The 17,755-nt window shown below is 37.9% G+C and overlaps 1 protein-coding gene across 1 annotated transcript in view; it reads left to right on the plus strand.

Moving 5' to 3' along the window:
* Positions 1–17,755, plus strand: part of LOC147178389 (acid-sensing ion channel 1-like) — a 48,048-nt gene that overhangs the window by 1,229 nt on the left and 29,064 nt on the right. The window contains exon 2 of the mRNA XM_086067507.1: positions 5,268–5,463. Within this exon, the coding sequence (XP_085923633.1) occupies positions 5,268–5,463 (196 nt within the window). The remainder of the gene's footprint in view (positions 1–5,267; positions 5,464–17,755) is intronic.

A 17,755-nucleotide genomic window follows, 5' to 3' on the forward strand; every position in this document is an offset into this window, starting at 1 on the left:
TTGTGTCAGTGCAGACTTACACGCAATCAAATAGAGAGTGTGAACATGTGACATATTGCCCCACATTTGGGTAAGTTGTCTCACTATATGGGATAAAATGTCACACTGGATTTTGCAGCAACTAATAAAACAAGAACAAAATTGTTGTTTTCCTAGGTTTTGTTTTGTTTTTGTTTTTTACTTGAAAGTGAACATTGAATCAGCCAAAGGCTGATCTTTAAAAAAATGTTGAACATAGATATAGAGCAAATGTTAACAACAAATAGTATGCAACACACACTGGATTAAAGTCCTTGGGAACTGCTGGCATGTGGGTGAAGGCTCTCAGCCTCAAATGCCTGTTTTGCCTTCCTTGAACTGAAAATATAAGATGAATTTGAATTCCAAACAGAAAGCATCGCTTCATCATGAAATTTAAACCAGTCCTGAAATGTGGACATAATTCCAACAACAACTGGAAAATAATTTTTTAAGCAATGAAACAAAACTAATTTCCTCCCTCATCAGACCCATTATTCGAAGGACTTTTCTGGTGTACGTAAACAATTTACCAGCAGTGTGTTTTTCATTGGTCCATTTTTTTTGCATATGTTACAACTAAGCCCAAAATGACTGAGACAAGTTGCCCCAAACTATCATTTTGGCTAATACTAGCTCTAGTTTAAAGTTAGCTTAAAACAGAAATGCCTCTTTCTCTCCTCCGAGTCCACATGAACTGCTTCTCGATTTTGTGTGTGACCAACACTTGTTTCAAAATATATAAAGTTAAAATATTTTACTTCGGGTTGTGCAAAATTGTTAACTAGCGCTCATCTCATCTCACCTCACAATATGCGATTTTCTTCTCAGACAACACACAACCCCTAAACACATATAGGGAGAAAACTATCCACTTCTTAGTTGCGCCCTCTGCTGGAGAAGATAATTGCAGCATGACAACCTACCCCCTGTGACAACAAGCCCCAGTCTCCTATGCTAAAATGAAGAAGTCTTGCACTGTAACGTATAAATAGTGAATTTCCAATATGCGTGAGCCATAAAAGGTTCAAGCTAATGCCAATTTCCAACTCTAGTCTCCAGTGTGCATGTTGCAGTCATTGCTGATGTTACTCAAGCTTAGTTGTTAATGTGGCGGGGGCGGGGGGAGGCTGCCTCCACAAGGGAAATATACTGTAATGCATGCTGTGGGGGCTTGCATGTGCTTCATATTTTTTAGTAGCTTTTTTTTTTTTTTGATTTAGGGCTTTATAAGTTGTCCAAACATGTGATCAAAACACTGGGAACTGTTTTCAAAATCGAAATTCCATAATGTGTCTTCCTTTTCTACACTCAGAGACAATTGGCTTATTGGTTGAGCTTGTCTGAGATGCTGGATGTGACCACCAAAGACACATTATTAGATCTCACAGGACAGGTCATAGAAAACTCAAAAGGTGGCAAAATCTGTGAATTAAATGTTAACGCATTTGAGACCATGTTTCTGAAACCTGCAGGGCAGATTTCAGGAAGAAGTCCTCTTGTTTCTGAGATGTTACAGATGCAGCTTCCCTGCTAAATAAAACAAGAGTTTTAGGTGAATATTGTTACAGCAATATTTTCAATGTCTGAGATCATGTACGGGCCTGTCTGAACACAGAAACTGGGAGAACGCAAGTCGTAGAGAGGCTTTTAGTGAGACGCGGGGTTGGAAACGGCATTTGAGCGTAGAAATTATATCGCTGGTGTCGGGCGGAATCTTCACACCTCCAAAATCGTCACTTTTCAGGAAGCCAAAAAAAAAAGAACAAATATCTGTTTGTTTGTTCGTCAAAAACAGCACGCAATTTTAACCACTTTGTAAAAAATAACAGACCCAAACAGGGACTGACCAATAGCATGGATTTATGAAAAATATGACATTGACCAAATTTAGGCATAGGTTTCCACCCAATAGTGACGATATGCAAAACGTTCGACTGTTTCTACTTTTGTCTTTACATTTGTTCCACTGTTAAGTATGTCCCCTCGGTGACATCTATGAAGACTTTATCCAAGAAGGCTGCTCTGAAACATGTGACTGGATAAATACATTATTTCTATTGCCCAGCAGGGGGCGACTAATGCTGATGACATGGTAGCTAAATTGTTTACATTGGTAACATTTGGTGTTCTAGTAGCAGTTCATTACAAGTTTGGTAGGTCAGCATGACGCCAATGAGCGTGCTTGTGTCATGACACCTCATAAGTCACATCTTGTCTATTGGTCGGTTGATTGGTTGTTCTTTCTCGGGTGCAGTGGTTTCTTGTATGACAAATTAGAGGTACAAGCTGTGGCCAGAAGGGATTGATTTTTTTTCACAGATCACATTTATTTATATATTATTTACTACTGTCAAAGCATAATGAGTATTTTTGACAAATATGACAAAAAGTGCTTTTTCTTTCTTTTGTTTTAAATGCAAACCCCCACTCTAATGTCGAGGTATGACAGAAAAATGACTTTTTAATCACTTGTCTACTTCTATTCGGCTCTCTGGAGTGCCTGCCCAGCCCTCAAGTCTTCAAATTCAAATTACCAAGCAAATCTTGTCAAAGAAATATTAAAATAAAACTGTTTTAGATTTTGTAAAATAATGAAATAAATGCAAGCAAATCTCCTTAGAACGAAAGCTCCCTGAAGGCATCCGCGGAGTAATTTAATGTAGAAGAATTTGACTCAATCCTGTCAAACACATTTGGGCTGAACTTAAACAGAGATTTTTGAGCCATCAGGCCTTCATTGGCACAACCTCAGTGACCTCTTGACCTCACAATGGTGTTCTGCATGAACGGACAAGACAGCTCACTCCAGCAGCTCCAAGAGAGACTTCCCAGAATAGCGGATGATGTTTCGGCTTTGAGTTTTTCAGGCTTGTATTTTCTTTTATATTTCATCGTAATGGCCTGATTCCCCAATACATGCGGCCATTTGGTGTAAGCACAGCATTAAAATAATTTCGTGTAAATGTAATAAACTGCATAAAACCACCAGCTGCTGCCAGTATTTCCTGGTGAAGGTTAAATACAGCAAGCTACGGAGGACCAAAACTGCCAAAATGAAAAAATAAATGACTAAAAGTGAAAATAAAAACGAATATAAAAAATATAATTCAAAAATTGAATTAAAAAAATATAAATGGAAATTATATATATATATATATATATATATATATATATATATATATATATATATATATATATATACAGTGTTGGGAATAACGGCGTTTAAACTAACGGCATTAGGTAACTCAGTTTTTTTTCCATATATGGACTAATCTAACTAATTATTCTCCCCACATTTGAAACGCCGTTATCGTTATAGTATGAGAAATGCGTTGTGTTAAAATTTATTTATTAGATTCAAGGCTCGAAGTAAGTAAGTAAAAATAAAAAAAACGAGTTTCAAAAAATAAAAAATAAATAAAAATAAATGTAGAAAAAACTACAAAAATAAATATATAAATATAATTAAATATTAATCAATAAATAAAAACACTCAAGTTGCAAGTGGTGGTGACAGTGGACAAGATAGTCGTCCAATGCTGGAGTTCTCCAATGCTAGCCGGCGAGACTTAGTTGTTCGCCGACCCGCTCACTCGACCAATGAAAGGCAGTTTGCAACGGCGGAGTCCAACCCAAGACACGCTTAGGACTGCCCCCTCATTTGAATAACATTTTGTCCTGGCAGAGCATCTGCAGCATGAAATAAATACATGTGAGAGCAGAGCGTTATTGATTGATATTTAATTCTATTTATATATTAATTTTTTAAATATTTATTTCGACATTTATTTAAATTTTTTGAATCTCGTTTTATTATTGTTGTATTTATTTGTACCTTTATTTATTTATATATATTTTAATTTATAATTATTTTTTTTGTATTTAATTTTTTAACTATAATTTTTTATATCTGTTTTTATTTTCACTTTTAGTCATTAAAAATATATATATTTAGTCATTTATTTATTTTTAGTTTTGGCAGTTTTTGTCCTCCATACGAAGTTTCAGGTGACGTCAGCCTGTGATGAACTGCAGAGGTCGACGGTATGACAAAGCTAATGTTGCAAATTGCCTTGTATTCATGTTAATTTGTCGTTGTTCACTTCCATTTGAGAATGTTTTCAGGCCACTTCTATGTTTGGAGTTAGTATTGTGTCCTGAAGCTGATTGAAAAGCAGTCCAACATATTTATGAGTCAAAGTTAAACACCATATATTGCCTGTTGGTTATTCAATCATGTCAATACAACATATACAAATTCACAGGGTGCACATTACGCACAACAGATATTTACAATAAAATGTCAACATTTATATGATGCTTTCTGAAAGGCCTTTCAATTATAAGTTAAGTTGGACAAGTGGAATCAAAGTCAAGACTCATTATGCTGCTGTATTATTACAAAAGTGCACATGGAAAGTCTGCGGTCGATGCATTTACGGCTATTCCACTCCGCTTTGATACATGGCAGCGTAACCAGACATTTATGAGCTCCATTTGATGAAAGGAAACTTCCCCGGGGCCGACCATAATGCTGAGGGTGATGTGGGATATTTGGCTCCCTCGCTCTGTTACTGGCTGGCATTTAGCGCAGGAGAAAGGCGCCTGGTGGCTCGCACCAGGCAAATATCAACGACATTTCAATGAATGCCAAATTCCTGAATCAACACTGCGGTTAGATGTGGGAGTTAGTGTGATTACTTGGAAAACAGAAAAGGGGGAAGGCCATGCAGGCTTAAGGTCAGATCTACTATGCCATTATAGGTGAACAGAAAAAAAGCCCAAAATATTGTGACATTCACACTGATTCCATCATTAAACTACAATAATTTGTATTAAGGTACCCAAATTTCAAAGTCAGAGATATTTTTTTCCACATCACAGTAGTTTTGACACCAATGCAATACATTACTGTGCATTGTGCACGTGATGCTGATTTTTGCGTTGATGTTTCTTCCTCATGACCAGACAAATTTTATGGATCTTTTTTATGAAGTCAATAAGAACTATAAATGGATCATTTTGGCTAGTGACAAATTTTGAATCGGATTCTGTGGGGAGCAAGAGAACAAAATGGAATTTGCATGGGGGTGTGGAAGGCTTGTGAGAAAATTGCAGTACTTGAATAAAAGACCGTTTTTTTTTTTATTACTCCACACTGCTACTTTGTCTGAACTTTACGCAGTTGACTTCTGAGCAGATGATGAAACGTTAGAATTATATTCGATTGTATTCCCTTTGTGAAGGTATGAGATCCGAGACGTGCATCTCGTGGAGGAGAGCGTTTTGGAAAGCCTGAAGGTCAAAGCGGACTTCCACAACTTCAAGCCGCGACCTTTCAACATGTTGGAATTCTACGACCGCACGGGCCACGACATCAACGACATGCTGCTCTCTTGCCACTTCCACGGCACCGAGTGCAGAGCCGAGGACTTCAAAGTGGTACGTTTGCATATCATTAAAGCCCTTTTGTGGCGGTCTTCTTTTCTTTTCATTCTTTTCTTGTGATCGTGGATTGAACTTCATCGTCGCTGTCACAGGACGAAAATCAGTTTGGCCTCTCAAAATTTGCAGCACTGAGTTAAACAACAGATATAAGCATCTAGTTTATTAAAAAAAAATACATAGAACTCGCTGCTATAAATCACTTATTTATGATACTCATGCGACCTTGTCATTTACAATTATTAAAAAAAAAAAATTCTCAACTTAACTCATTCACTGCTGTTGACGGCTATAAACTATTTTTATTAGTTTAACACTTTTTTCCACTTTTGTTAACAAGAGTATGACAACCTAGAATTTTGTTATTGTACATTTAGAACAAATATGAAAGTTAACTAGTGAAGTCATGCGATTAATTATGATTAAAAACTTGAATCGCCTGACGCCCCGAATTTTAAATATTTGTTTCTTTAAAAAAAAAAAAAAAATCACTGCCATTGACGGCTATAAACGTCAAAAATTCATTTTAACAATTTTATTAGTTTAAATTGTTTCCAACTTTTGTTAACAAGAGTATGAAAACCTATAATTTTTTCATTTACATTTAGAACAGATGTAACATTTGTGATTAATCATGAGTTAACTAGTAAAGTCATGCGATTAATTACAATTAAAAAATGTAATCGCCTCTTGCCCCTAATTTTTAATAATATATATATATATATATATATATATATATATATATATATATATATTATTTTTTTAATGAATTTATGGCAGTGCATGAGTTAAGTGACCTAGAAAGCCTGTGCGAACACATCTTACACACTATACAAGTGCACAGGATTATGTATGTATGCCAAAGTGGACATGTATGACGTTATTGAAATTAAAATAAATTTGAATACATTTAAATATAAAAACCCTATCAGACTGAGAGTCATGATAATTGGACTGATGGTATTGATGTAGAAATAGCATGATTTGATAAGTGGGTATTCTGAAGATTTGACCTCCTTCACGTCCAAAGCGTTGATATTTGCAATTATTACGCTGCAATTGGTCACACCTGCAACAAATAAATTTGCATTTCTGGGATTATAACGTGCATGCAGAGTACTTGTAAGTCTTGTTGATCGGATGATGTTTTTTGCTGCGCAGTTGAGTGAGCCCCTACGGTCCTGTGCAAATGTTTACACCTGTCTTTTTCATCTTTTCAGTGTTCGTCTCCTCTGCTTGATAGTGTGGAGTTGTGTATAATTAAGCAGTTGTGGAGTGTACACGAATACACGCCGCACATGAGTGAAAAGAGAAATACCTTCACTAGAGTGAAACAAGATCAGCCGTAAAAGACCTGCTGTTTCTCAGCATTTTGTTATTCCACACAAACAAGCTTCCCTTTTTGGTTTCAACATTAGCAAACATTAGCAAATTGACGCGACATCTCCTCGTGGACTGAGCATGGAAGTGGTTGAGTGGACGAACTTCAGAAATTCTAAATAAAGTGATGAAAATTGGTGTTTCGATACAGTAGCTCAGCTCTAACCATAGACAGGTGTGTTCAGTAATTGTATGCAAGACTTTTTATTTTCCTAATTATACTTGTATGTTCTTTTGTTTGTTACTAGCGTGACTCAAAAACTACTTAACAGATGTCCAAGTAACTTATAGGCCACACTGCGGTTGCACCCCCTTAAGAGTTCTGTTGTTCCGCTGTGTCTGTGGCTTTATGTGCTGAGTTTTTTTTCCAGGTTCATACTGTGCCCCCTTGAAAGCGGCAGAGTTGAGCCTTGATTATCCCTCCCCCTTCCTTTTATTCATTTATTTTATACTCAACAAAAATATAAAGGCAAGACTTTTGTTTTTGCTTCCATTTTTAGGAGATGTACTTCTTCCACATACTGATTAGACACTATGATTAGTGCACAGGTGTGCCTTAGACTGGCCACAATGAAAGGCCACTCTGAAAGGTACAGTTTTGTTTTGTTGTTAGGGAGGGGGGCGGGGGGGGGGGGGTACTCAGAAAACCAGTCAGTACTAACTCGTTCCCATAAAACCCAGAAAATGTAACAAAACTGTACCTTTCAGAGTGGCCTTTAATTGTGGGCGGTTTAAGGCACACCTGTGCACTAATCATGGTGTCCATTCACCATCTTGATATGGCACACCAGTGAGGTGGGATGGATTATCTTGGCAAAGGAGAAGTGCTCACTATCACAGATTTTGAACAATATTTGAGAGAAATGGTGAGATTGTGTATGTAGAACAGAGGTGGGCAAACTCAGTCCTCAAGGCCGGGTCCGGTTTTGGTTTTGGAGGTTTCCCTGCTGCAACACAGCTGATTCCAATCAACAGGATCGTTACCAAGCTTATGCAGAGCTTGTTGATGAGCTGATCATATATCAGCTGTGTTGGAGAAGGGAAACATCCAAAACCTGCAGGACTCCGGCCCTCGAGGACCGAGGGTGCCCACTTCTGATGTAGAAGAAGTTTTAGATCTTGAGTTCATCTCAATGGGAGCAAAAACAAAAGTGTTGCCTTTATATTTTTGTTGAGTATTTATTTATTTATTTTTATTGAAGAAACTCAAGGCACTGAAAGGTGACCCACCACGCCTCCTGTTCTGTTTTACACTGTTGGTCAATGTTGTTTTCATGTTTTTTGGACGCATTGTAACTGAGGGAATTATGGCAATTCCAATCTGAGTCTGCATCTGAATTGAAAGGCAAAAATTTGTAAGGTATGAGAATATTTTTTAAATATTCATAGAATCATTTTGCCATAATGCTATTAATTATTAGGTGTAGCATTGTGGTATAATTTGTTCTTTTCACAAGGGCACTCATACTTGAAGACTGTAGTTAATTTTGCTGGCATAATTTTTTGGGGCACCGTTTATTTTATTTTATTTATTTTATTAACTCATTCACTGCCATTGACGGTTATAGACGTAAAAAAATATTTTCCCCCCCACTTTTTTATTTTATTTTTTATTTTTATTTTTTTATTATTATTTTTTTTTATAAAGAGCTCAGTAATGTTCATTCGGTAATGTTATCATCATTGCTCTATTTTTTTATTTTATTTTTTTAATATATATATATATATATATATATATATATATATATATATTTTTTTTTGTACCACTTTTTTTAACAGGAGTATGAAAACCTAGAAAAAAAATATTGTACATTTAGGACAGATATAAAATTTGTGATTAATCGTGAGTTTTTAAATTATAATTTAAAAATTTGATCGCCTGACGCGATAAAAAAAAAAAGAGAAAAGATTATTAAAAATTAGGGGCGTCAAGCGAGTAAATTTTTTAACCGTAATTAATCGCATTACTTCACTAGTTAACTCACAATTAATCACAATTTGTATATCTGTTCGAAATGTACAATAAAAAAACAATTCTAGGTTTTCATACAAAAGTGGAAAAAATTGTTTAACTAATAGAAATAGTTCAAATGCATTTTTGACGTCTATAGCCGTCAATGGCAGTGAATGAGTTAACAGCAGGTGCCCGTATTGATGCAACCCAACCATTTTCTTTTTTAATCTGGCCTTGGAACCTATGGTGACTGCCGTGTATTGGGCCACTGGCCAGCTATTGAACATATAGCAGCTTAATAAAATGCAGCTTCATAGTCCATTACACCATCAGTACACTTGAAAGCAATAATGAAAGCATGAAATTGACTCAAAGAGCAGATGCAAGGTTGGGTTTGATGCTCTGCTGAGTCCCCCCCCCTCCCCCCCCCTCTGTTTGCGATGTGCTTGACTGGCCAAAGTCTTCAAACTTTAAGACTCATTAACCTTTTCTTCTCATTTGAGACGAATGTATAATTCATGTGAAAAACATGCACGTAAGCTGGCAGCCTGTCTACTGTGATCGAGTCATTCCAGTGGTCTTTGAAGAGGAAATTACATTTGTTCAGAACACAGAGGGAGAGGAGAGGTGCTTCCCCTGGAGCAGTTGAGGCTCGTATTTCCCTCTAACTACCCTTTGTTGCCTAAATCTGTGCAGAGTTCTCCAAAATGTACTCCCTTTGAAGACGCCTTTGATGCAATGCATTGGTAATCTATTCATTGTTTTGTTTGCTCAGTGTTTGATGAATGAAGAAAGATAGGTATCCCAGTAGACGTTTCTTTGTGCATAGATCAAAAGGGGGGAAAGAGGCTGATCAGACACTTTGGAACATTTGCATCAAGAGTCCGAGATAGATGCTGGACTTGCATGTTAATACTAGTCAGCTCTTCCACCTTGAACGTAGAATCCAAGTCAAGGATGAAGGCCATGTTTCAAAATGTGAAAAATTGGACACAAGTTTTTTATTTTTGAATGAGACTAATAGTCAGCAGGTTATTGATGACTCCGTGACAGAGCAAATTGTTGTCTATTACGGTACGTGACGTGCTGCAAATTGACAAGTAGTCCGCCTTCAGTCTAAAGTCAACTGGGACAGGCTCCAGCTCCTCGTGGCCCTGAACAGGATATGCACTACGGAAAAAGATGGATGGATTATTTGTCTGTTTTTGGAGAATGATGACATGTCAAATCGCAAGTCTTAAATCAAGTCTTGTATTTTAAGCTACCCTAAGACAAGTCGGTACGTCTGTGAGCTTTTGGCTTTGTTCGTATAGTCAGTCCAAAATCCTATTGCCAACTCATATCCTGCTTGAAATCCAAACAGACGAATCCAAGGGACTCCTGACAAACGCAAATGTCAAATGACGATGCGAAATAATGAAAAATATATTCTGCGGTGATGAAATAACCCGACTGAGGTCACACTCAACATGCCGCACAAGTCTGGTTTTCAGATTGAGTCCTCTAAAGCTGCAAGTGTTTGGCCCCAGTCGGAATCCTCTTAAAACTAGACTGAGGCATCCTGCGGCCATCTCTGCCTTTGCTTGGAGCTGGAAATGAAGCACGCTCCTTGTATTTCCTTCAGATGTGATGGTTCGAAGGGACAGAATGTGATGCAGCCCACCAGCAACACTGGGCAGCGGCTTTTGGGTCAGCACAGCTGCGCTTCCTGGCTCCTGAACGCCCTACCACAGATAAAGTTATGTCACCTCTCAGTCGGGGTGTTTATCCTCATTCTGTCCCCTCGTGCCCTCGCCCGTCTTCAGCTGCGTTCTGCATTCCTACTTCGTCGACTGTGCAGCGAATCCTTCACGTCAGCCCCCATGGGCATGACAATCCTCATTATGTTTTCATGTCATGCTCTTTACTCCCTCTCTTCATCTCATACCCTTCCCTTTGTTCTCTTCGTTCGAAAATGACGTCCCCTTTTTCAATTAGGAGTTAAGGGCTTTGGACGCAGAAAAAAATCTTAATAAATCCATTCATCCATCCTTTTTCTGTAGCCTGTTCAGGGTTCTGGGGAGCTGGAGCCTATCCCAGCAGACTCAGTGTGAAAGGCGGACTACACATCCTGGACTGGTTGACAGAAAGTCCCGGAACCAGACCACCATTCACACTGGAACAGAGTTGGAACTAAATCCATTCTGCTTGGACCAATCACTAACTTTTCTCTTAACTCATTCACTGCCATTGACGGCTATAAACGTCAAAAATTTATTTTAACTATTTCTATTAGTTGAATTTTTTTCCACTTTTGTTTACAAGAGTATGAAAACCTACAATATTTTATTGTACATTTAGAACAGATATGAAATTTGTAATCAATCGCGAGTTAACTACTGAAGTCATGTGATTAATTACGATTAAAAACTTTCATCGTCTGACGCCCCGAATTTTTAATAATATTTTCTTTCTTTTTTTTAATTCATTCACTGCCGTTGACGGCTATAAACGTCAAAAATTCATTTGAACTATTTCTATTAGTTAACATTTTTTTTCCACTTTTGTTTACAAGAGTATGAAAACCTAGAATTTTGTATTGTACATTTAGAACAGATATGAAATTTGTAATCAATCGCGAGTTAACTACTGAAGTTGTGTGATTAATTACGATTAAAAACTTTCATCGTCTGACGCCCCGAATTTTTAATAATATTTTCTTTCTTTTTCTTTTTTTTTTATTCACCGCCGTTGACGGCTATAAACGTAAAAAAATCATTGTAACTATTTCTATTGGTTTAACATTTTTTTCCACTTTTGTTTACATGAGTATGAAAACCTAGAGTTTTTTATTGTACATTTAGAACAGATATAAAATTTGTGATTAATCGTGAGTTAACTAGTGAAGTCATGTGATTAATAACAATTAAAAAAAATCATCGCGCTTGCCCCTAATTTAATCATCTTTTTTTAATGATTTCATAGCAGTGAATGAGTTAATAAAGACATTAGGCAGCAAATCTTTCCAACGTTCTCGTAAATGTTCATTTCCCAGCACGCTTTTGATAAACACAACACACGTGACGGATTAAAGTCATATTTGGCCACATGCTGAACTTTGACTATTTAGTGCTGACTACCAGCAAAGAGTCATCATCAGCTGAAGCAACCGCATTTCCTAAATCAGCAGGTGACTATTCGGGGCTCATAAAGGAGACTAATCTTATGTACAAAAGGCATCTGTCAGCAGTGGGACTATTAAATGCAGCAAGAGTTCCAATTTGACTTCACCAAGCGTGTTTTAAAACAGGACTGATATCACTTGTTTCATTTGTTTTCTCCGTGCTTGTTAATTCGACAAACACCCGCAGTCTTTAGGGGACGATGAGCAAGCATTCATGGTGTAATTTCAAGTCAATAGTGGATGAATATTAGGAGATTAGGCTCCATGGATTTTGGAGTGACTTTCCCTGTGAAGTAAGAGGAATGCATAAGATCCGGGCCTTGGCGGTGACTTGTGACAGTGATAACATTTTTACTATTTGTTTTCAAACAAAGGTGAAATTCAAACCCTAGTCATCTAACACAGGACGAATGCTGCTATTTTTTCCACGTATGAATGACTTGTGTGAGACTTATAAGACAAAGTTTGTCCACACATAAGAAAAAAATGGAACACTGGAAAAGCTAGACCTTATTTCATTAGAATAGGGTGACCAGATATCCCGATTTAAGCGGGAAAGTCCCCCATTTTGAGCCTGCTGTCCTTGTTCACAGCCGATTTCGCCTGGCCAATTGTTTTGTCAATTAATACGACTAACTACATCTAATCGCTAACAGTCTTTATACGAGAACTAGAAGCACTTCCTGCTTCTGCGTCTGAATAATGGGAAATGTAGTCCTACTAGCCTAAAGCCTGGGTCACACAGCAAGACTTAAAAATTGTGGGCCGACTTCCAAACTCTGAGAGACACCACACATGAAGAGAAAAAAATCACGGGAGTAACCGTTTTGAACGTACCCTGTACTCACGAGCCGAGTTCATTCATGAATGTGACGGGAAGTCTCGCAAAACCTCTCGAGATTAAACGTGACTTCCGAGTCAACAAACATGCAGGACCAGTCGCGATACTTCCTGGTTTTCAGCCGAAAAAGCGGCATAAAAAGAAAAGGTGATGATCTACTCCAGTCTGACTCACTAATGCTAATTAGTGCTCTACTCGCGGCACTTTTATCACTCAAAAAAACGGCTCCACGCTGAAAAAAAACAACTTTTATTGGAATAACTTGATCGTGACTTTTTCCTTCTACTCTCTAATGTGGCTACAACTTAACAGTGTAACAGACCGTGTGGAACCACACTGCCCCTAAGTGACCAAATCGGGTACAACATGAACAGCGCTCCCAATAAAGGCACACACAAACAATGGGAAGAAAGTATAAAATAATTTAAATAAAATCTATTCTAAATCATACTAAATGAGAATCGCGATTCTTATGAGAATCGATTTTTTGGCACACCCCTATTGTTTAGCACTGTTGAATGGTCAATCAAGATAGCATTTAGCATTAGTTAAAGCAATAACAACCAGACTGACTAGCGATTAAATTTTTTATATAATAAATTCAAAAATTCAATAATTTTGAAAATCTTACTTGACTAGACGTACTTGCCATATAAAACACAATAAAGAATCCAAACCGCCCTGATTGTTGTTGAGTAGTATGAGCATGTCAATATGAACTCTTCATATTGATATTCAGGCCAGCAAATGTAAATACAAATAAGCTTCTTTCAGTAGCCGTATTAGCCTGTGTGCTAACTTCACTGGCCTGGATGAACTCACTCCATTCGATTTTCTTCAGTGTGCAGACAATTAACGCTGCTTGACGGATATAGGCCTACACTGATTTCATGTTTGTTGGGGGCGAAGCTAGTTTAAAATTTAATCAACAGCACCTCTTCTAGTTCAAACCCAGCAGTCCACTCCCTTTTACCATTCTGAACAATTTATTGTACACAATCGCCAGAATTCCAAACTGTCGATGAATCAACTAAATGGTTATCGTGGCCATCCGTATAGTCTTGGTATGGTAACAACTGTATGATTTTTAAAGACCACCATTTCAGGGATGTCGATATAATCACCCAAAAATAACCCAATCTCATCAAGTTGTCATCAAGCTATAGTAGGACAGGAAATGGATGTACCAGCCATGTGTACCTGTTAAACTATTTTGAGTGTAAAATCCACACCAACGAGCTCAATCAAATGATCTGAACTTGAAGGTCATGTTGTTAAAAGGCGGACATCTCCATGACTCCAGCTGCTTTCGAGACGGATCCGTAATGCTGCTCAAGCACGCTCTATTTTCCCAAACCAGTGAGGGGAGGGGATGCTTTTTATAAAGGCATTTTGGACCGAGTGATGCTGAAAATAGCTCAAGTAGTCTGCATTGCTCTGCCCATGGTTTATTTATCTTGAGGTTTAGTGCAGGTGACTATGCAGGTCCGGGCTCTGTGTTTGCTGACAAGAGGCTTCAGTGACACGCTGGACTGCGGGACGACGCGACGATCCCAGCGAGTCACCTCACCTCAAAATCAGCTCAATAATTCCCGATGAAATAAAGCGGCAGTGTGTCTGATGTCACTGACCAGCATGATGAGCTTTTCCTGTTTGTATACCCTCTGAGTATTGCCAAGGTCACCGTGTCAGTCTGAATCGCAATCATGACAGGCTGTGTTTCAATATTTCACTCCGTGTGAATGGGAGATCACTTTAAAGACACGCAGTAGCAAGCCGCTGCCTAACAGAGTGGAAGGAATGAAGCTTTGTAACGGGAATTTAAGGGAGAGAGTAAGAACGTCGGTGTGGTTAAAATGGGTTATCCAGTTGGCTGCACAGGCACGCCTGCTGTTTTACTTCTGTTTGGACTTGGCGAGAGGGAATTATAGCTTGCTGTGTTTGGACCAACAAGCAAACCTGTGATAATTGTACAAAACCCTCCCCGTGTGGAAAGGTGGCATACTTAGACTTAATGAGAACAGACAGTTAGGAACAGGTGAGCATTTTACTGACACTAGTTTGGTGAGAGAAATCTGAAAAAGGAAAGAAAGAGGGGGATTTAGCTGCAGGCGAATATTAAGAGTTATAATTAGGATTTGAATAGGAGGAGAAAGCACGGGGAGATGAGGACAAGGAAAGCTCTCTGCATGTTCATCGGACTCTAATATAATGAGCCCTTTTATTTTATTATGCAGCAAGTGCCATCCCAAAACTCTAGCTTACATTAACTGAACTTACAAATGTCAACGGGAAAGCTATGGCCAAAGCGCTCACACTGGAACCAAACTCACACAGATCAAACGCTGCAGGAACAGCCTCACCAGAGATTGACACACTGATTAGTATTTCCTCGATGTGCCCTTTCACTTTCATATCAGCCTCAGCTTGGCATTTCCTCTGCAATTACTGAGCGAATCTGTTTGCCACTGTTAGCCCGGCTTGGCTTGCAGCCTGAGTTTGGCCCACTGTTATTTTGAACCTCGTCTCTGCAGAAGATTCAGCCGTGCCTATGAAAATAAAGTGGGAGGAGCCTAATTTCACCGGTGGAGAGATGTGTGTATAAATCGGTCTGTCTGTGGTTGAATGTATGTGCCTGTGTGTGCGAGGTACTTTCTCCAACGATTTTTATTGTGACAGTTTATGTTTACTAACAATGCAGGGGTCCATTTCACAAAGCTTGTTCAACAAACACCGAGACTAACCCTGAACAGCGAATTGACATACACTGAGAGAGGAAACTGCGTTTTCGGTTTCAGGACATCTGATTTGAGGTAGTTATATCAACGCAGAGTTGCTTCACCTGGCGTTACCTCGACACTAAAAAGACCACGTCAATGGAGCGTCGAGTCACCATGGCAACGGGGAAGCAGAGCACGGCACCGCCCTCTGCTTCCGCGTTCCGAAAATCTTAATGTGATCATATGGTGAATTTGGGGGTGGGGGGGGGGGGGGGGTGCAACACCGCAGCGGCTCCCCGTAGAGGAAGGCGGCGTGGGAGAATGTTACTACTTGGATTAATGCATACATTTAAATGTAGTCCTGTGCAATCACAATAATATTACAGGGGAAACCTGGTAACTCATTAATTCATTTAATTTTGGTTTAATCCTGCGGGGGAGAAGCGCACTTGATTTAAGATGAAATATAAACGCATTATTCAAACGGTTATAAGAAAAAACGGAGCGCAACACACAATATATGATGTGATGTCAGCGCATGACTACGGCCGGTAATGTTGCAAATGTATGGATGGGTTAAGTTGTGCATGTAGATGATGGACTGTGATGTGAAACGGTACTATTTAAAAAATAACTGTAAGAAAATTCCATCATATCTATGCCCGGTCTGATAACAATCTCGCGACAAATATTTAATTCCCTGCGCAATAATGCGGCACCTTCATCAATAGGGTCATTGTCAAAAGGACATGCCATGTGCGTGACAAACGTGGACTTTTACTCTATAGACGTATTTACGGAAAAAGTTGCCGCAGCGAACTGAATGAATGAGGAAATGAAAGGTCGCTACCAACCAGGTTTGGTTCAGGGACAATGTTACTACGGTAACTGACCGAGAGCTTAAATTACCTCTTTTTATGAAACAGGCTAGTGTAACCTCTTTTCCTCTCGTTTCAGTTTTACTCTCTTTCTGAAACGGAAAACGCAGAGTTTATATATATATATATATATATATATATATATATATATATATATATATATATATATATATATATATATATATATATATATATATAGCGTCTATACTCGCCAAAACAACAGCTTGCATGTGCAAACCCTGTCACATGACTTTTTTTTAATACTGTCAATTCATAAAGTCATTTGTAATCTGTAGCAGGGGTCGGCAACTACAGTACTCAAAGAGCCATTTTGGCCATCATATTTCATTCATAAATATGACGAGTAGGACAATCCCTGTGAAGCCTTGTTAATAATCATTCATTGATCACATTATTATTATTATTATTATCTTTAAAATATTTTTAAAAGCAGCCCCCTGACTTTGTCACTCATGCACACATGATCAATGGTATGGCAGCCATCTTTACATCATTCGCAAGTGGAGATCTTCTTGCACTTTTCTTTTAAATGTACTTTGCACACATCAATCTTCTGAAATGGACTCCATCGAGTCCTTCTGCCACATCGACCACATACCTTTCTGAATTTAAAGGGAATGAGGGGAGCCACTTCCATTGGATGTCATTCAAGTGTGCTGTATTCCCTCCCACAATAGCGCAGAAGCCCCCATGTACAATCAACCACTAACTATTTTTCTGTTCAGGAATGCCACATGACTATATTTCGACATCTTCATTAACTCATTCACTGCCATTGAAAAATTAATGTGAACTTTTTCTATTAGTTTAACTTTTTTTTCCATTTCATTTCATTTTTTATGAAAACCTAGAAAAAAATGATTGTACATTTTTTACAGATATAACATTTGTGATTAATTGTGATTCAACTATTAAAGTCATGCGATTAATTACGAATACAAATTTTAATTGTCTGACGCCCCTTATTTTTAATTTAAAATAAATAAATTAGGGGTCGGTGATTTTTATTTATTTATTGTAATTAATCACATGACTTCACTAGTTAACTTATGATTAATCACAAATTGTATATCTGTTCTGAATGTGCAATAAAAAAAAATCTCTTCATACTCTTGTTAGCAAGTGGAAAAAAATGTTAAACTAATAGAAATAGTTCAAATGATTTTTTGACGTCTATAGCCGTCAATGGCAGTGAATAAGTTAATAATAATGTGCTGTACTATTTATTCAGTTTATGAATATACGATGAATATACATATATATATATATATATATATATATATATACTCACAGTGAACAAAACAATTCTCTTTACTCCTAATGATGAGAAAT

The sequence above is a fragment of the Leptonotus elevatus genome, chromosome 2 (assembly GCF_054856555.1).
Source record: "Leptonotus elevatus isolate MCC_2025b chromosome 2, RoL_Lele_1.0, whole genome shotgun sequence".
NCBI lineage: Eukaryota > Metazoa > Chordata > Actinopteri > Syngnathiformes > Syngnathidae > Leptonotus > Leptonotus elevatus.